General features: G+C 47.3%; 1 protein-coding gene across 4 annotated transcripts in view; it reads right to left on the bottom strand.

Moving 5' to 3' along the window:
* Window positions 1–6,503, bottom strand: part of LOC142249555 (uncharacterized) — a 102,446-nt gene extending 95,943 nt beyond the window's left edge. For 2 of the 4 annotated variants that reach the window (XM_075321229.1, XM_075321226.1), the window contains exons 1-3: window positions 6,422–6,503; window positions 6,215–6,296; window positions 4,927–4,986 (exon numbers count right to left, since the gene is read on the bottom strand). In XM_075321229.1, the coding sequence (XP_075177344.1) occupies window positions 4,927–4,986; window positions 6,215–6,269 (115 nt within the window). In that variant the 5' untranslated portion in view covers window positions 6,270–6,296; window positions 6,422–6,503. The remainder of the gene's footprint in view (window positions 1–4,926; window positions 4,987–6,214; window positions 6,297–6,421) is intronic. The other 2 variants (XM_075321225.1, XM_075321228.1) reach the window with 1 other exon arrangement.
* Between the last annotated feature and the right edge of the window lie 15,163 nt (window positions 6,504–21,666).

The following is a 21,666-nucleotide window of genomic DNA, read 5'->3' as shown; positions in this document are numbered from 1 at the left end:
CCATCCCGCAGCTGAAACAGTTTTAAGATACGGTCCTGGCGTTTGCTGGTCCTTCTTGGGCGCCCTGGAGCCTTTTTGGCAATAATGGAAGCTCTCTCCTTGAAGTTCTTGATGATGCGATAGATTGTTGATTGAGGTGCAATCTTTGTAGCTGCGATACTCTTCCCTGTTAGGCCATTTTTGTGCAGAGCAATGATGGCTGCACATATTTCTTTAGAGATAACCATGGTTAACTGAAGAGAAACAATGATACCAAGCACCAGCCTCCTTTTAAAGTGTCCAGTGGTGTCATTCTTACTTAATCATGACTGATTGATCTCCAGCCCTGTCCTCATCAACACCCACACCTGTGTTAATGGAACAATCACTAAAACAATGTTAGCTGCTCCTTTTAAGGCTGGAATGCAATGATGTTGAAATGTGTTTTGGGGGTTAAAGTTCATTTTCTTAGCCAATATTGACTTTACAAGTAATTGCTGTTAAGCTGATCACTCTATGACATTCTGGAGTGTATGCAAATTGCCATTAGAAAAACTGAAGCAGTAGACTTTGTAAAAATTAATATTTGTAGCATTCTCAAAACTTTTGGCCATGACTGTACAGTGCGGGTCATAAGTTAATGGAAGTGGTCACAGTCTAATGTGATGAGATACCAATATTACAGATCCCTTATACCGGTTCAATTTGCATGAGAAAAAATTATATAATTGCCTTATTCTGTCTGTCTGTCTTGCTCCAAAATTCTGTCGTTACCGTGACAAGCGTCTCATTGGCCACTCGCCTCGGCTCCGCCCCCCCACACGGATTGGCCGCTCGCCCAGGCTCCACCCCCCACACGGATTGGCCTCTCGCCCCGGCCCCCTGCACGCATTGGCAACTCGGCCACGCCCCGCCCCCCTCACGCATTGCCGCTTACTCTGGCCCCGCCCCCCGCACGCATTTCCCGAACCGACACTGAGCCCCGACTCCCAGGTGAGTACTGTACCCCCGGGAGCCCACACCAGCGTACGCCGGAAACCCAGCCGACACATACCCTCACATTGCTAGGGTTGCCAGCGTACGCTGGTGTGGGCTCCAGTGCGTGCGGGGGACGGGGTACACTGGTAACCATGGTACACATCGGGTAATATTGTGTAGCATGGTTACCAGCGTATGCTGGCTCCCTGCCCATTCAGATCGTTGGTCTCCCGCTGTCACACGCTGATGCATGCTGCACAGCAGGAGACCAACAAGTGACCCAGCACTGTCTCTTTGAATACTTACCTGATGTGTACCATGCTTACTAGCATACCCCGACTCCCGCCACACGTACGCTGATAACAATGATAAACATCAGGTAACTATGGAAACTGCTTTGCATAGTTGCCCCCTCGGCCACGCCCCCACGCTCGGCCACGCCCCCGCTCGGTCTCTGCCCCGCCACACTTTGCCTCCTCGGCCACGCCCCCCACAATCTGCCCCGCTCGGCCACACCCCCACGCTCGGCCACGTCCCCCACACTCTGCCCCCTCGGCCACGCCCCCCCACACTCTGCCCCCCTCGGCCACGCCCTCACACTCTGCCCCCCTTGGCCACGCCCCCACACGCTCAGCCACACCCCTACACGCTTGGCCACGCCTCCCTACTCGGCCACGCCTCCCTACTCGGCCACATCTGCCCCGCTCGGCTACACCCCCCACACACATTGGGCACCTATACACCTCCCTCAAAGACTACTCCACCTATCAGACACCTCTCCTCCAGGACTACTCCTCCTATTATACTCCCCTTCCCCAGGACTACTTCTCCTATTATACTCCTCTCTCTCCAGGACTACTCCTCCTATTATCCTCCTTTCACTCCAGGACTACTCCTCCTCCTATTATACTCCTCTACCCCCAGGACTACTCCTCCTATTATCCTCCTCTCCCCCAGGATTACTCCTCCTATTATACTCCTCTCCCCCCAGGACTACTCCTCCTATTATCCTCTTCTCCCCCCAGGACTACTCCTCCTATTATCCTCCTCTCCCCCCAGGACTACTCCTATTATCCTCCTCTCCCCCCAGGACTATTCCTCCTATTATCCTCCTTTCTCCCCAGGACTACTCCTCCTATTATCCTGCTCTCCCCCCAGGACTACTCCTCCTATTATCCTCCTCTTCCCCCAGGACTACTCCTCCTATTATTATTCTCCCCCCCCAGGACTACTCCTCCTATTACACTCCTCACCCCCAGGACTACTCCTCCTATTATCCTCCTTTCCCCCCAGGACTACTACTCCTATTATACTCCTCTCCCCCCAGGACTACTCCTCCTATTATCCTCCTCTCCCCCCAGGACTACTCCTCCTATTATACTCCTCACCTCCAGGACTACTCCTCCTATTATACTCCTCTTCCCCCAGGAATACTCCTCCTATTAGACTCCTCTCCCCCCAGGACTACTCCTCCTATTATCCTCCTCTCCCCCCAGGACTACTCCTCCTATTATACTCCTCTCTCCCCAGGACTACTCCTCCTATTACACTCCTCATCCCCAGGACTACTCCTCCTATTATACTCCTCTCCCCCCAGGACTACTCCTCCTATTATACTCCTCACCTCCAGGACTACTTTTCCTATTATACTCCTCTCTCCCCAGGACTACTCCTCCTATTACACTCCTCTCCCCCCCGGACTACTCCTCCTATTACATTCCCTCCCCCCCGGACTACTCCTCCTATTATACTCCTCTCCCCCCCGGACTACTCCTCCTATTACACTCCTCTCCCCCCCGGACTACTCCTCCTATTACACTCCTCTCCCCCCCCGGACTACTCCTCCTATTACACTCCTCTCCCCCCCGGACTACTCCTCCTATTACACTCCTCTCTTCCCCGGACTACTCCTCCTATTATCCTCTTCACCCCCAGGACTACTCCTCCTATTATACTCCTCACCCCCAGGACTACTCCTCCTATTATACTCCTCACCCCCAGGACTACTCCTCCTATTATACTCCTCACCCCCAGGACTACTCCTCCTATTATACTCCTCACCCCCAGGACTACTCCTCCTATTATACTCCTCACCCCCAGGACTACTCCTATTATACTCCTCACCTCCAGGACTACTCCTCCTATTATCCTCCTTTCCCCCCAGGACTATTCCTCCTATTATCCTCCTCTCCCCCCAGGACTACTCCTCCAACACACACACACACACACACCTCCCCCCAAAACACACTCACACAAACTGTGCAACACATACAGTACCACACACACACACAACGCTGCAGACACACAGCGCTCTACAAACAACGCAACACACAAACAACACCGCTCTCACTCCCCCCACCCAGACAACACCCAGAACATTTACTTACAGCGCACTACACAAATACTTGGCAACTACACACAACAACATCTCATATTATATATATATATATATATATATATATATATATATATATATAACAAAAATCATACAGTAACTACACACAACAACATCTATATCTATCTATATATCTATATCTATATCTATATATATATATATATATAGAACAAAAATCATACAGTAACTACACAATAAATTCTAGAATACCCGATGCGTTAGAATGCGGCCACCTTCTAGTATAAATATAAAAGCATCTTAAAAATGGCCAACAACGCACTAGAAATTCTTAACACAGGTTTTTATAACCAAAACTATTTATATGTTTTTGTAGCTCTTTCAAAAACAAGTCCAGCAATTCCATTACACGGCCAGTCCGTTCCTCCATTACTGAGAAATCAGCATGTGAATTGATCTGCAAACAAGACTGTAGATGTGAGGCCTCCGTCACTCCAGCTCTATTCCCCACCCAGCAGCGCCTCCTCCTGCTGGACTGACAGCCTCTATGCGGTGTGTGATTTCAGCTGCCAGTCCAGCAGGAGGCGACACTGGGCGAGATAAAAAGCCTTCATATCTACTAATAGCGATTTGGACATCCGATAAACTCCAGCTTCTCAGTAATGGAGGAACAGACCGGCCGTGTGAGCTCACTGATGGATTCTTATTTAAGTCATTCATCAGCCAGCAATAATCCAGTGCAAAACATAAGCTATAGAAGGCAAAAAAACTGCACAACATTTTTTATCAACATTTTAGTTAAAAATACATGCATTTACAAAAGATAGAAACAATTGTCCTCAACCACTCGTTGAAGTAATGATGTAAGTTTACCCGGAGCTGCTCTGGTCTCATCTGTCCACGTTTCATCTCTAGAACAATAATAACCTCAGCACTCAAATGAACAAGAGGAGATCTGAGAATTTTCAACATTTTTAATTTGATAAACTGTAAAAAAGGGCACAAAAGGTATAGCAAACCCGACGTTTCAGCTTTACAAGCCTTTGTCTAGGTTTTGCGTGGAAAGAAGAGGAGACACGAGTCACAGGCGAACCGCCAAGATAAATCATTTCAGAGGTGCCACATTTTTGCAGTACAGAAGGTTCAACCAGGGATCATGGAACACAGTTTTGGGGAAATCGTGCCACTGCTGGTGAGAGCCTGGGGAGGGGACGTCGTGGTGAGGCAGTGGTGGCAATGGAGATCGTGGCGTCACTTGAACCTTCTGTACAGCAAAAATGTGGCACCTCTGAAATTATTTTGCTTGGCGGTTTGCCTGTGACTCGTGTCTCCTCTTTCTTTCTACGCAAAACCTCGAGAAAGGCTTGTGAAGCGAAATGTCGGGTTTGCTATACCTGTTGTGCACTTTCAATTTATCAAATTAAAAATTTTCAAAATTCTCAGATCTCATCTTGTCCATTTGAGTGCTGAGGTTATTCTTGTCCTGTGTTTACCTCGATAGCACCTACCTACTGAGCGGTAGAGCCGGATTTACCGTACAGGCACATTTCATCTCTGGCTGCGCTAATCTCACTAATCGTACAAGCTGAGAATATTACAAATATGCGGCCATTTACCTGCTGAATTGGAGGCTATTGCAGCGGTGTGGTCATCTGCCGGCACGTACATGGCTCGCACTGTAATAGAACATATTATGTTACATGAGTAGAATTTGTGAACGCCATATTGATGTGTTCATGCATCAGTTTCTTACATCCGTTAAAAAAAAAAAACGCATTTTTTTCTCTCATGTGTCATTCAATTTGCCTTTCATGAGTAGACATACTATTGGTGCAATCTGTGCGGCTGCAAGGGCCCAAGAGGTGAAGGGGCCTCTAACTCCAAAGCAGGGGGAATTTTGCATTTTTATGAGCTCTTGGATTGCAAAGGGCCCCATATATTGTTCTTCCACAGGGGCCCTTTTCTATCTGTGTCCGTCACTGGTGCAGATTACAACCCCGGAAATGTATATGCGTTTTTTTATTTGCGGATTTCCTGCATGTTAGGCTATGGGTTGAACTTGATGGACTTAAGGCCGCTTTACACGCTACGATTTATCTGATATGTTGTTGGGTCACGGTTTTCGTGATGCACTTCTGTCATCGTTAGCGACGTCGTTGCATGTGACACCTACGTGCGACTCCGAACGATCGTTGGATCGTTGACACGTCGTTCAGTTTTAAAACATTGTTCGTCGTTTGGATCGCAGCAGACATATTGCTACGTTTGACACCCTGCCAACGACGAACATCTACACGACCGCCTTGGTCAAACAATATATCGCTGAACGCTGTAGCGTCGTTTGTGAGATGTGTACGTGTGACCGCTAATAAACGACCTATGTGCGATCTCGGCAAATCGTAACAACGATCTGGGCGCGTCACATCGCTAATGGGATCGCTAGCGATATCGTTGTGTGTAAAGTGGCCTTTATGTCTACTTTCAACCTTAACAAAACTATGAAATTATAATGCAAGTGAATAGGAAAACTCTGCACATAAAACTCTGTATCCACAAGAGAAATTGACAAGTTGCAGATTTAACACCCGCACCGCAGCTCAGGTTACGCTGAATATAGAATAAGCCACAGACGACAGGAGATTCGTGGAAATCCCATTCACTTTGCAGGAAATATAAGATGAGACAGTTTGTGCAGCAAAAATACTCAGGATCACAAACTAATCGCAGACACAGAGCCTATAGGAAAATGAAGATACTGAATAAGATGATATCCATCTATAGCACCTTTCAGCGCCGCAGTCTGTGGGACATTATTAATATATCTGCCCCTAGCTCTAATTTTTGCAGAAAAACAAGATTTATCTTAGTTTAAAGATATAGTAAGATGTGAAATAAAAGAATTACCTGTAGAGATGAGACCAAGGATTGTGACGAGCGTCAGCAGCCGGTTACTCTCCATTGTGTGGGATCACCTTCAGTGACAGATCTGTGCAGTAAATCATCAGAGATGCAACTTTTACTTTGTATGTAACCCAATATCCACAACCCACAAGACAAACCGGAACAATCTTTGTCTTGCGCAAATAGTAAACCCAATAATATTGTGCAAACCTTCTTCTTGTTGACCTTCAGCTGCAGGAGGAAAGGGAGAGATTTTCTGTTCCTGAAATGATAAGACAGATAAGTAATCAAATGAATTGTCATCTTATAGAGCCCTATAACTAGGGATGGGCACACCCTCGGAAGTTTGCGTTTGGTGGGTCGGCCAGAGAGGGTGAGTCAGCACACAGTGTGTGTAACAAGAACAACCACTGGAGGGAGCCCGAGCACAAGGCGTCCCAGGTAACTAAGTGGCTGCTAAGAGGAGTCGTGCTAGCCGGGTCAGAACCGAGAGGGAGCGCAGTATATCCGAGGAGGCAGAGTCAGGGTCCAGGACAAACCAGAGGTCGGTAACCGGGAGAACAAGCCAAAGTAGGGGGCACAGGGACAAGACAACAAACAGGAAGCAGGAGGGAAGAACGGAAGGTAAGGCAAGATGGCGGGGATGGGAGACAGGGAGGTCAGGCAGAACAGACGTCAGGGAGGTAGCGGACAGAATCTAGAGCACTTACAGGGACCAGGAGAGCACGCTGCAGAGCAGGACTATAACTGGTGCTGTGATGATGGAGGGGAACTTCCTGATAATGTGGCGTCCTCCCGGGAACAAGGCATGGAAGGATAGGCTCCTCCCACTGGGAAACGCCGACCATGGAATCAGGTGACTGATACAACTCTGCGACAGCAGAGTGCAAACAGTATCGTGACACAAATGTGGATAGGGAGTAAATAAAAAAAAAAAAAAATAAATATGTGAGCTTCAGCCCTACCTGATAACCAGTGCAGCTACAGCAGACAATTGCGGGTTGCAACCCTCAACTGTCAGCTTTACCTTGGCTCAAAAGTAGAGGGGATCCCACACTTTTAATTTAAATAAAAAAAAAAAAACAAAAAAAAAAAGCTATTTTGGATAAGCAGCGCACATGCAGTATACAGCTGGTGGTTGGTTTAATCAGGCTGGGAAAATCCATGGTTATATAGTCGTCCCTGCCTAAAAATAAGACCATGCAGTCACCCTAAAAGTGGCGCATTAATTAGATGCGAGAATTCTGGCGCTTTTCCCACCTCTTTATTGCCCTGGTGTAATGGCACTCAGTGTAATACTTTTAGGGTTGATGTCAGCTGTGACTTGACAGCTGGCATTAAGGACAGTGGTTAGTAATGGAGAGGAGTCTATCAGACCCCCCACTACTAACCCTCAGGAGTAGAGTGACATCGGTAATGGGTGAAGATGTCATAGGGTGAGTATATTACTAGGGGCAGGGACCTTGAATTAAAAGCACCACTCCAGAGGTTAAAACCCCCCAAAACTCTGAAATGGTGGTTTGAACACATTGCTAACAGGATGGGCTGCCCACATGATGGGTTATGTGACCCAGGAGGATTTGGTCTCCTATGGAGGCATTACAATCATTTAACTTCTGAGAAATGAGGATGGTACAAAGAGCTCTGCTTCTTCCATTCAGTGGTTGAGCTGCCAGGATCACGTCAGACCATGTGACAGCAATATGCTACGTTTATCGCCAGAATGGCACTCGATCCACATTACTTCTATGCAAAGTGGAAATGATTATTAGGCCACAATCAGCCTACAGCAGGTGTCAGCTTCTCATATCAGGGGGTTCCCGCAATCTAGTGGAATATTAGTCTGCTCCTCTCTGAGGAATAGTCTCTGGATTAAGAGTGTTACCTTCAGATAAGGAAGCAGCGCTGTGTATCTTCCAGCTTGCCTATATATTCCCACCAATGACCCCAACGGACTTAAAAGAGAAAATCCTATAGGAACAGGTCTTCGTAATTGCATCTGCCCATTTTTCCCAAGAGAACCTGGTTCACTACTTTGATGATCATTAGCAAAGGGATAATGGAAGCTTCCAAGATTTTCACACTGAGTGTCTCGGGACAGCCATTGTTGTCGTCACTCATACTGACTCTAGTTAGCAGCATATAGGCCAATGGTATCCTCTTAGCCAATTGTGGACTATCTGAGCTGGTCACTAACACCCTTAGGTGCTGCTACCGGATGCATCTAATAACATCCTCTAGTTGGTGGAACAGAAACCAGGTGTCCTCGCTGTCTACTGCAGTCTACGATATTCTGGACTCTTTGCAGGAAAGGTTTGATAAGGGCCTTAAACTTGATAGAAATAATAGGATCACTTCTACAGGGATTTAGGGCAGTTCAGACAGATTTATTGTTGTGGAACCAGTGCTCCGATGGAGTCTTTGTCCTTGCTAAAATCAGCTCTGTATACGTCTGTTTGAGCAAGTTCAGTTTGCGACATACAACATTTATTTTTCATGGTCTGCTTCATGCTAGCTATTGGCTAAAGGGGTCACCAAAACACAGGCCATGGTCCTCACTGACCCGTAACGAATGTGCTAGGGTGGACATGACCAGCGCCTTTTCCTAAAAAGCACTCCTTCAACATAAACCAGCAGATTTCCGACAAAAAGAAGAGACTTCACAGCAGGGCATCAAAGATCAATAAAGATCACACCAACGAAGCAAGGAAATCAGTCTCTATTCTTCTTTTGGGAAAAGTAACATCTCAAGTTTCTTTATCCAGATGGATAATGAAACCAAATCCAGCTCCAGAAACCATTGGCCATTACAGCTCGTTTCATCAGACCCATGTCTGCTTTACAGGCAGAGCAAAATGGTATCCCACACGAGTAGATCTGTAAAATGTTTTTTTTTTTAAGCTCATCTTATGTGATTCCCTGGCCTATCAGGTCGTCACAGGGTATTATTGCACAGAAGGGCAGATTGCACATCCACCTCCTCCTTGGTTGCGTGTCCCTAACAATTGGTGTTGCCAAAACCAGCTAATCAAAACCCTAGGAACACTCTGCACCATACCCACCAGTGGACGGCCTGAGTGGAATAGGGTTGCCCACTTGGGGGGGGGGGGGGGTTGGTTAAGGGGAGTTCAGGAGTGTCAGGAGTCAGTCAGTGAGTCTGAGAAAGGGAGAGTGTAGAGAGGAGGTCAAGAGCTGGGCTACTTGGAACTACTAGGTAGCAGACGGTGGTCTGGGCCTGGTAGGAGCTGGACCCCCGGTAGCAGGGGATTGTGACAAGGGGCACGGAACTGTTGAGGAGGACATCCAGCAGCCTTGTACCATCACCGGGCTGGGACCAGGGCACGATGGGGTACGTGGATTCTAGGTCAGGGAGTAGCTTCAGGCTACCTGACAATTCGCCCGATGAGAACGGAGCCTTCAAGATCCGCTCTCCACCTGCTGCAAAATCAGGGTACTAGCGCAACGAGAGGGATAGGACTTTCCACAAATACAGTCCAAGAAATCCCAAGCATGAACCCTGAGCACAAGCTCCCTCAGTTAGCCATACTGGGGAGCGGGACCCAGCTAGTTTTAGGCTACAGGGTCCAAATCAGAAAGAAACAAGGTGCCCCGAGAAAAGGTCACAGATCAACAGGCAACACCAACAGGAATGGGACCCAAACGTGCTCCCCGTCAGCTGAAGCGGTGTCCAGAACTTTGGTTTACTACAGTTGTCAGTGTGGCGCCCAGGATCAGGTTGCCACAACAGCATTGCCCCTCAAAAGGGTTAATGTTGAGCCTGGAGGTAATTGGGGAAATCATTGGCCAGTAAGTACCAACATCCAATGCAGTTTCTCCCTCGGGCCAGCAGAGGGAGCTCTGAACCTGGAGTTCCAGGGAGCATTCCTCAAGCCTGACCTGAGGGAGGAGTTAGGGTTCAGTCTGTTAGGGAAGTTGGAGAGTGAAGACGCAGAGTGTGCTGTCCTGTGGACTGGGGCCTGGAGCTGGAATAGCTTGGCCCAGTAAAGCAGGATTGGCAGAGAGGCACAGAAGAGAATTCAGAGTGCAGGGTCCTATGAGAGCAAAGGAAGAACAGGGAGTAGGCCTCATACTCAGCTGGCCAAAAAGAGCACCCCAGTTACTTCCAGGCCGGCCGGAGCCTTCTACCACCTGTAACGGTCTCCCAGGACTAACCTTTTACCCAGTAAAAGAGGAAAAGGTAAAGAGACTGTTTGTGTCCGGTCCTTTCACCTCCCTGTCGGCCCTGCACTACACCGCAACTACATCGACACTTACAAGCACCAACAGTTGCCCCTGGGCACCGCGCTCCACCTGTGGGGAGCAGGACCATCCAAGCTGCCATTCCACCAGCCCTGCAGGCCTCATACAGCAGCGGCGGCTTAATAGCCGCAAACCACAGGTGGCATCACGAATATTATAAACTTTAATCACCCCAAACACTGAAGCCATATTGACCCCACCAGGGCCACGGAGTCGGGCCCCGCCACCACTGACTACCCCCGGACTAGTCCGGCCCGACACCGGGTGTCCCATAGCCCTGGGGTGGGTGAGTCATCAGCGTTATTGGACTGAGTGAGTATGCAAGTGACCCTTACCTCCCTAACGGCACATCCCTGTCACCATCACAGAGTTTCGGGGCATCCCCCCTACCCGTGGAGGGGTTAAACACCTGGCTGCCCACTCCATCCCCACCAGGTACTCCCAGCCGCATCGGTGGTACTCCACCTTACCACACACCACAGGTGGCGTCACGAACTCTCAATATACCATTCCCCCTGTAAATACCCCCCTTCATTCAAGTGGCCGCGTGACCCCCGGATCTGGACGCCCCTCAAGCTACTGGATCCGGATCCGAGCAGCTCGGCTACTGACATGGGGGCGGTACACTTACACCTTTTGTGAACCTTTACAGCAGGGGTGGGGAACCTTGTTACTGCCGGGGGCCATTTGGAAATTTCTGCCAACCTTCGGGGGCCGCCCAAAATTATCAATGTGAAAATGAACCGGCTATATTTGGTCAAACAGTTAATTAACTCACCCCTATTGTGGTGGCCGGAGCTGCTTCTGTTTTGTGCTGCTGTGATGTTCGGTAATACTTATGTTGCTTCTCTCTTTTCCAGGTTTGTCACGGTCTGGAGCGCAGAAAACTCTTTGTGATAAGATTGGTAGACTATATACACATCACACAACAGACACAGGGACTGGAGTATATAAATCACAGGAGACACATACATGACTTAAGGAGCTGTTGGCATATACATCACATAAGAGACGCTGGGACTGCTGTATATACATCACATAGGAGACGCTGGGACTGCTGTATATACTGTACATCACAGGAGACACCTACATCACTGGAGGCACATACATCACACAAGGGGCTGGGGACATGTATATGCCCCCAGCCCCCTCCTGTGATGTATATGCCTTCAGCCTCTCCTTTGATGTATATGTGCCCAGCCCCTCCTGTGAAGTATATGCGCCCAGCCCCTCCTATGAGATCTATGCGCCCAGCCCCTCCTGTGAGATCTATGCGCCCAGCCCCTCCTGTGATGTATATTGGCCAGCCCTTTCTGTGATGTATATGCCCCCAGCCTCTCCTGTGATATGTATGGCCCCAACATTTCCAGTGTGATGTATATGCCCCATCCCCTCTTTTGATGTATATGCTCCTAGCATCTCCAATGTGATGTATATATCACAGGATGGGTTGGGGCATACACATCACAGGAGATGCTGGGGCATATCCATGACAGGAGGGTCTGGGAGCATATACATGACAAGAGGGGCTGGGGAACAGACATTACTATTTCACTGGGAGGAATAAACATTGCTGTTGGGCACAGATGGCACTGGGGGCACAGACATCACTAAGGCGACAGAGCACTAGGGGGGCATGGACATCACTAGGGGGCTACAAGCATCACTAAGGGGGGACACAGATCTCACTGAGGGGGGGGGGCACACAGACCTCACTGAGGGGGGGGGGGCACACAGACCTCACTGAGGGGGGGGAGGCACACAGACCTCACTAAGGGGGGCACAGACATCACTAGGAAGAGACTGGGGAGGCTGCACACAGCACTTGGAGCTGCTCACAGGAGTGGAGGGGGCATGCTGCACCGAAGAAGGGGCGGGGAGCGGGCGGCACACAAGCGCTGGAGAGTGGGCGGCACACAAGCGCTGGAGAGTGGGCGGCACAATGCTGGAGGCGGTGAAGGTGATGTGGGACAGAATCGCAGAGCGATACCCGCCCACAAAGTAAATCCTGAGCACACTGGCACCTGCCACCGAGAGCGCTCATTGGTGTGCGCAAGCGCATGTGCAGATTTAAAGGGCCGGCAACCAGTAATACTGCGGCGGTGGCTGTAGCACGTCCGCCCCGGAAATCTGCCCACGGGCCCCAGGAAAGGTCATGGTGGGCCGGAGGTTCCCCACCCCTGCTTTACAGGCTGAATGTTTGATGTTCTGGAAAATTTCCTGTGCCAAAAATGGTTAATTGCTAAATCACATTTGTACAGCTGTTGAACATCAAGGAATTTTTCTTTTTTACTGTAAATTATACAGGTTGACAATTCATTTGATTAATCCTTTCATCAGTTCTAACTCTTCCTAACATTGTTGTACAATACCTCTACTAGCTGCTCTGCTTCTGTAAGCTCCTTTACCTGCGGCTCCGATACCATTTTGCTATTGTCCTGGCTCTGCTACTTCCGAGCTGGGACCAGAATCGGATGAGCTGAACAGCGCACATCACTGGTGTGGACGGGGCTATCTTTTGGTGAGTGACAGCTGTCTGGACACGCAAATCAGACTTCACTCTCCTCTCGGCCTAGAGCTTGGTTTCAAGTGCGGTGCTTCAATTCACAAGCGCGGTGTGTAAAAAAAAATATACGTCTTAAGTATATTTCTAAAGTAAGAACGTGATGAGGCGCATGAAAGATCGATTTATTTTTTATTTTAAAGTCAATGTATTTTATATAGAATAAAATGATTGACAGAAATTACAGTTCATTATATGTTGATCAGTTACAGAAAAGGAAAAACAATAGTATTGTTCTTCAGCTTACGTGATAATCTGTTTGAAGGTAATTTACTATATAATTGTCTAAGTCTGTCTGTAATGGAAATCCTGCATCGCTGATTGGTCGCGCCAGCCGCCCTTGACCAATCAACGACATGCGCAGTCCAGCCGCGAATTGGTGCGGGATTTGAACCACACTTTGCCGATTCGTTGCACACAGACACCGCCGCACACAGAAACCTCTATATACACCCCAGCAGTCTTTATATACACCCCACAAGCTAAAGCCTCTATATACACTGCCTGCGGGCCTTGCACTTCCTTCTCTTTTCATACTCTGTAGTACTTTCTGCCTCCCCTCGCAGGTCCTGCAGGCTGGGAGATGCGGCGGCTTCCTATTTCCTCCTCGGCATGTGCCGCCCACCTCTGCTCAGCTGCCTCCGGATTGGATGTGGGTGTTGCTGAGGGAGTGGTGCGGGCAGGCCCCTTAGATACCCGACTGCGGCCTGTATATATTTTACCCTGTATATTCATTGTATTATTCTTAAATCTTCAAAAATAAAACTACATACATATTCTAGAATACCCGATGCGCTAGAATCAGGCCACCATCTAGTAGTAAATAATAGTCCATTTCTCTACTAAATCTGTAGAAGTTTTGTTCCGTCATCTTTTTCTGGTTCCTGGATGGGTAAGGCCTTAAGGCTACTTTACACGCTGAGATATCGGTACAGATATCGCTAGTGTGGATACCCACCCCAATCTGTTGTGCGACATGGGCAAATCGCTGCCCGTGCAGCACAACATCGCCCAGACCCGTCACACATACATACCTGCCTAGCGACGTCGCTGTGACCGGCAAACCACCTCCTTTCTAAGGGGGCGGTTCGTTCAGCGTCACAGAAACGTCACAGCTGTGTCACTGAACCGCCGCCCAATAGAAGCGGAGATGAGCGGGGCGAACATCCCGCCCACCTCCTTCCTTCAGCATAGTGGCTGGGAGGCAGGTAAGGAGAAGTTCCTCGTTCCTGCGGTGTCACACGGAGCGATGTATGCTGCCGCAGGAACGGGGAACAACTTAGTTACTGCCACAGTAATGATTTTTGAGAATGGACCCCCATGTCACCGATGAGCGATTTTGCACGTTTTTGCAACGATGCAAAAATCGCTTAGGTGTCACACCAACGCTAATGCGGCCGGATGTGCGTCACCAAATCCGTGACCCCAACGAGTTCGCATTAGCGATGTCGCAGCGTGTAAAGCCCACTTTAGTCTTTACGCTGCAGCTCTCACATTTCCTCTCGCAGGGATGACCTCCCTACGAGTCAGCTTCTCCCCCTGAATGTCACATGACATAGATATATATATATATAGATAGAGAGATTATATATATATATATATATATATATATATATAATTTTTATATTTATAACGCGGCTGTCAATCTCCATCCAAGGAAGTCCTGTCCCTTGTATGATACAATGCAGTACCAGAATTACACAGATATACTTCTGTTATGTCAGCAAATATCTACCTATATGTATTAATTATTAAAATTAGGATTTAACCCTGATGTGCTGATCATAAATATAACACAGGGCTTGCCAGCTGTAGGCTATTCAAGACTTCTGAGTCAGTCACATGATCGAGCTCACATCATTGTTCTCTCCTATGCCTAAAATATTGCCTTGAAATGCCGCGCCTCCAGCTGACAAGCCGTGTCATGTACTAATGATTGGCACATCACAGCGATTGCCAGCAGTACGGTGCTTTCATCTGACACTCACGCAGAGGTAACCTCGCCTGCACCAGTTATGTGTTCTGTTCAGTTCATCCCATTCCGGTCCCCAGAACGGAAGTAGCAGAGCCAGAACCACAACAACAGAAGAACGTAGGAGCCACAGAGATGAGCTTACATTAGCAGAGCAGTAAAAGAAGTATATTAGGAAAGAGTTATCGCGGGCGGAGGAGGGGACGCTGTGCTCTCCCACTGCTCGGGTCCGGCCACTGCTGCGGCTGCTGCTCGGTGGTGGCTCGAGCGATGGGCCGGATCCCGGGGACTCGAGCGGCGCTCCTCGCCTGTGAGTAAAAAGGGGATTGGTTTTGGGGATTTATTGTCTGTGACGCCACCCACGGTTGTGGTGATTGTGTGGACACCACCGCTGCTCTGGACGGGGATCCCGGGAGCGGTGACAGGAAGCAGCTTTGTTGTTATTTCTCCCCTCCGTGGGTAAGGGGTTGGTTGTCCCAGGGCCCGGTGATGGAGTAGGGGTGGATGGCAGGCCGGGTGCGGGGCCTGGGGAGGTGCAGGGTCGCAGGGGCAGCGCTGTGCCGCACGGCACGGTGGTACTCACTCAGCCTGAGACGTTGACACAGTTCTCGGTAAAACACACGGCTGGAAAGACTGTTCCCACGGACGGCTGCTGTTGCTTTTCCCCGGTAGTTAACGGTGACTGTCTCTTTCCCTGCACCTAGTACTTCTGTTGGTTGCGATGGGTTCCCACCGGTAACCCGCTCCCCGACTTGGATATGGGCCGGAGAAGACCCTCTTTGCCCGCAGGCGCTGGCCCTGAGAAACTGGTGCCTTGGCGGTGGCGGTGTCTCTCTCATACGGTTGGACTGTTGCCTTCAAATCGGGACTTAGTTGTTTGGAGACCCGGAGGTCCCCTTCACTGACGGATTTGGCAAATTAACGGCGACTCCAAGCCTTGCCGGGATCCGAAAGGCCCCTGCCAATGGTGCTGGCTTCTCCTTGTGTACCGGTCCGGTACCGCCGGGTCACCACCCGTCCACGGTCCTCACGGCACCTCCGATAGGCTACTCCTGCAGACGGTCACCGCTGTCTGCTAACCTTGCTGTCTCTGTCCTGGGCACACACCCGAACTCACTTCAGGCTCTGTTGCTGTCACTTTTCTCCTCACACTTGCTCCTCACACGTGCTCCTCTACCACTCAAGCTCTGCCTGAGCTACACTCTCCCTCTGACTGCCTGTGTTTTCCCTCCTCCAGGACTGTGAACTCCTTGGTGGGTGGAGACCAACCGCCTGGCTCCACCCCCTGGTGTGGACATCAGCCCCTGGGAAGGGCAACAAGGGTTTCTGGTTTAGCTTAGATGTGCCTAACCGGGGTGTAGGGTGTGGTGATGTCATTACCTGTGACCCCTGGCTTGTCGAGGGCATCACAGTGTCCGTTAGAAAGAGTTAGGACAAATGAAAAGCGGTGAATTTAGTAGTGGAAGACTAAGCCTCCAGCAGCTATAGTCTCATGTAGCAGGAGCTATTAGGGTTTACGACCATCTGAAATGGTGGAACAGTGAGTAAATGCAATTTACGATCAAGTGGCACTCAAAGGCCAAGGACTTTGAACATTAGATTCTTAAAAAGTTTCTCAAAAGCCTTGAATATTTGCACAGGACCAAAATAGAGGAGGTAGATGCCCCACATTGTTACCACATCTGAAACAGCAATTGGGGATATTGGGATTAAAGTTTATGTAATAGGAAAGGAGTATGATACCAAAACAGAAGTATCTTCTATTGGTGTTCCCAATAAATAAAGCATGTTGAAGTCTAATAGTATTATGTGCAGCTAATGAACATGTGTAAATACTGATGTGCATCTAACGGAATAAAAAAAATGACCAAACAAAGACCCATTGTGAAGTACAAAATAGTAATTTTATTATAACAAAACAAGTCCCAAACGATGGCATATATTATATATATTATATAAAAAAAGGTACACATAGTAAAGAGAAATGGAAAAGGTCAAAGAGGGAGAGGAGGGTAGTGGAAAAATGGTCCTGTATATTAATAGTGGACGATTTAGCTGGAGGAATGGGTGCAAAGGAAAATATATAATTGTATATGGTATACCACAGCACATAAAGATCAAGGAGACACCTCAGAGCATAAATGCATACACACAGATATTGCAAAAAACTGCAGTAAATAAGCGGTGAAAAATACACCAAGATACGTATATGCGATGTGGAAAAATCACCACACCTTACCCATATCATCACTCCAGAAAGCCGTACGTCCACCAGAAGCAACAGGACCACCCTACGTGTTTCGTGCCATTGCTGGCCCTTCCTCAGGGGGCGTGGTTGTGCCAGGAAGTGACGCCCCTTGTAAAGTCCTCTCACTGCTGCAAATAATCATGCGATGATAGAAGAGGGGGCGTGACTAGAGGTCGTGGCGACCACATGACATTCTGACGCTGCATCCGGGGAGGAGTAGACACTCCCGAATGACATCTATTTACCTAGAGCAGCGTCAATATAGAAAGTGACATGATCGGGACCTCAAGACACGCCCCGCACCTGGAGGGATATCATGGGTAAGGTGTGGAGAGTTTCCACAGCACATATACGTATCTTGGTCTGGGCTCTTATATACAGCATGTCAGAACACTGTATATAAGAGCTCACTGGTGGTGGCCGCAGCTTATAGGCCCCAAATCTAGTGACAAGTTCCCTTTAAGTAATTGTTCAGTTCATTAAATAACTGGGGATAATTATGTTGGTATATCGATTTATAATTGGAAGCCAACTCTACCCCCAAATATCTTATTGAGGTGCTCTTCCATTGCTGGGCAGTGTGGGAAGTTTTGAAGTGTAAGCTGCGAGACCGCAAGAGAGGTGAAATTAAAGTCATGGTGTAAGAAGGAAGAAGCGGAGCTTCCATGTAAACCGGCAAAAAGCTGATCCTGCAAATAGGATGTTGACAAATGATTACTAGGAATGGGGAAGCGTCACTTTCCAGTACAGAGAAAGCTTAGGTTGTGCTGCATAATGTATATTTAAGGGCTTGAGTTCAGTAACAGACTGCCTAGTCATCATTTGTGTAGTATGTACATCCATGATATATAGAATTTATTCACCATCTCGATTTGTAGGTCTGTGGATGGGCAGAGATGTCCCAAGGCACCGTTGTGTGGTTGTGACTTGATTAAAAAAAGAGAAAATTCAAGGGGACACTTAAAGGGTAGGCATGGATGACGGGCTTGTTAGAGGGATCCTGGTGTTCACAAAGAGGCAGCCCATATTACATTGATGCACTGCGTTCTGTCAGATGAGCAGAGGGGAGCCCAAAAGAGGCGGAGGTTTGGCACCTTTTAGAGAAAGTGCGGCTTCCCGTGTGAGGTTCTAGACTGGAGTACACAAGGTCTAAACATTGAGAGACCACGACCATTGTGGTCTTTAGAGACAAGATTGGCAATGGAAAAACAGATCTTGCTATTGTAGAGATGAAGGATCAGAGGTTGAGAACAGATCCCTTCTTGGAGCATAAACAGACCTCAAGATATTTTAGGGGTGTGTTGAGCAATATATGTAATGTACAATGAGCTAGTATTTGACTGACATTAAACTGGGGTTGCACTCTGTAGTGCTAAGACATGTGTAACAAGGACTATGGGAATATAGACATGCATTACTGCTATGAACAACAACATGCAAAAATTGAGATACTTAGCAAACAAAAATGGCCCTATTCTGTGAGCCCAACAGCCAGCAGCCAGGTGTCCTCTTTGTTAGGTCCCTACCAAACTAATGTCTCTCTTTGGATTAAAAAAACCCTACAATTTATGGGTGGAGAGAAACCTGCAAAAGGAGAATTAAAAGTCGCCTGAGGATGAAGAGCAGGAGCTTAATCAGAAGGCATGACCCTGTGAGCTAAGATAAAGACTGATGGCACATCCTTTCTAATGTGAACAGGTGCAAACTGAATATGAAACATGGTTAAAAAAAATAATAATATGAGACAGTTGCAAACTTGCAGTGCTAAGATATGTGAAAATGAATATGGGAATATAGACATGCTATGAAAAACATACACAAATTGAGATACTTAGCACACAAAAATGGCCAGTTTTATATGAGCCCCACAGCCAATGGCAAGGAGACCTCTTTTCCTGGGTCCCTACCAAACTAAAGCCTCTGAGCTAAAAAACAAAACAAAAAAACCCCCCTACAATTTATGGGTGGACAAGAACTGGCAAATTAAGAATTAAAAATCGCCTTAGGATGAATAGCAGGAGCTCAATCAGAAGGCAATATCCTGTAGCCTAAGAAACAGACTGATGGCACAGCTTACCTTACTCATGTGAACAGGTGCAAACTTGGCACACAAAAATGCTTCATGTTAAGGCTGCTTTCACACATCATTTTTTTGCCATCAGGTACAATCTGGCAAAAACATGAAAAACATGGATCCGGCGTCTGTTGCTGCTGGATCCGTTTTTTCCCCCCATAGACTTTCATTAGCACCGGATTGTGCCGGATGGCCTTGTGTTTCATCCTGTTTTGCCGGATATGGCAAAATGTACTTGTCCGGCGGCCGGATGAAACGTTAAGGTGAACGTTTGTTTCCGGCAAAAAAATAAATAAATAATCACGCCGGATTTGGCGCGTTTTATAATGGAAGCCTATGGACGCCGGATCCGGCAAATAAAAAAAAACTACAAAAAACCACTGATCCGGCCGCCGGATCCGTAATTTTAAACGGAGCATGCTCAGAATCACACCAGATAGGTCAAGAAACTGAAGGAACTGATGGAAAAAAACTGATGCAACTGATCTGTTTTTTCATCGCATTGGTTTTTTCGCCGGATCGTGCCGGAGGCCAAAAAAACTGGTGTGAAAGCAGCCCAAGTATCTCAGTTTTTGCATGTATTTCATAGCAGTAAAGCATGTCTATATTCCCATAGTCATTGTTCCACATGTCTTAGCACTACAGAGTGCAGCTGTCTCCTTTATGTTATGTTTCATGTTAAGTTTGCACCTGTTCACATTAAGCTAAAAAGGTGGATATCTTTGATGGTCTATATTCATGGTGCGGCCTAGCATGCTCGTTTTATAGTTTTGGGTTCTTACAGCAGACGTTATACCAAAAATATTTATCATTTATTCACATTACTTAAAATGCTAAAAAAATAAACTGGATTTTATTTATTGGGAGTTATAGCTCAGAGGTTTCTTCCAATATGTGCACAAAATTATATGAGTTAACTCAACCACCTTAGATTATACCGGTATAGGACAAAGACGTCTATACTCGAGTATATAAAACTCATTTATTGACATGGTTTTTTTTACCATTGCTCATAATAGGAAAAACACAACAACAAGTGCTGCTAGTTAGTGAAGGAGACACCAACCTTAATACACCAGACCCACAATAGATGCATCTATTAAGCTCAAATATTATATGTTTATCCAAAATGACAGCTCACACAATTGCAGTATCTGTATAGTCATATGCTCTGTCACTATAAGTCCTGTAGATACATGGAGTACAAATTTCCCAATAGTGGAGCCAGATAATACAAGATAAATTATAAAATTTGAACTTACATGTGGTCTATGGTGTAGAGGTGCCCCTGCCGCCCCAACACACGTTTCGTCCTATCTTCATCAGGAGCTGTGCGTTGGGGGAGGCAGGGGTGGTCACTTAAAAGGATGTAGATGAGCTCATTTCAGGTAGTGTGGCGCTACATGTGACAGGGGAAAGTTCCAGAACCATCACATCTAATGGATGCGGGGCAATCCTAGGTGGCTGCAGACTGCAATTTTTAGGCTGGATGGCCAAATAAGCATGAGTCTCCTCATCCTGAGACTACCAACCTCAGCTGTTGGGCTTTATCATGGCTGGGTATCAAAATTGGGGTGGGAGGATCGCACGCGGTTCCTCTTACTTTGCATCCCCAGCCATGCACTTATCGTGGCTGTCTATCATACTGTAGCCATGGGCTTTATCTGTGCTGGGTATCATAACACAAGGGACCCTATGATAAAAAGTATAGTATTGTGGGAAACACCTGGGTTTTTTGGGTCACAAGGTGCAGTTTTGTGGTGAATACAAAACTGCAGCGAGCAGACATACCCCAAGGCCATGTGCGCACTTGCTTTTTTTCCCATGCGTTTCCGCAGCGTTTTGAGCTGCAGCGTTTTAATGCATGAGTTTTGATTTCCAGGCAAAGTCTATGGCAAATAGGGCTTTCTTGTGCACACGATGCTTTTAAAAACGCAGCATTTTTGAGGTCTGTTTGTAGAAGCAGCATGTCAATTGTTTTTGCCATTTTGGCAGCGTTTTGCCAACATTGAGGTCAATGAGAATCATCAAAACGCATCTTAAAAGAAGTTTCTAGCCTTTTACATGCTTTGATGCTAAACGCATGCTTTTTTGTCAAAATCAAAGCCTGCGTTTCTGACATTAGTGAGGTCAAGAGGTTTCCATTTCCCCTCACATCCAGCCCAACTTCAAAAAAGGAGTCCAACAATACTTTCACTTTAATTAAGAACATAATTAATAAATCACATTAATCATTTGTGGTAAATTAGCATTATAATGTAAGAATTAAAGTTTATTATTTTTTTTATATTTTTTCCTACTGTTTGAAATGTTCAAACTTTAGTTCTGTATTTGTATT

Source organism: Anomaloglossus baeobatrachus, chromosome 8 (genome assembly GCF_048569485.1).
Source record: "Anomaloglossus baeobatrachus isolate aAnoBae1 chromosome 8, aAnoBae1.hap1, whole genome shotgun sequence".
Classification (NCBI taxonomy): Eukaryota; Metazoa; Chordata; class Amphibia; order Anura; family Aromobatidae; genus Anomaloglossus; species Anomaloglossus baeobatrachus.
Note: the sequence above shows the minus strand (reverse complement) of the source record. Positions and strands in the feature narration are given on the sequence as shown.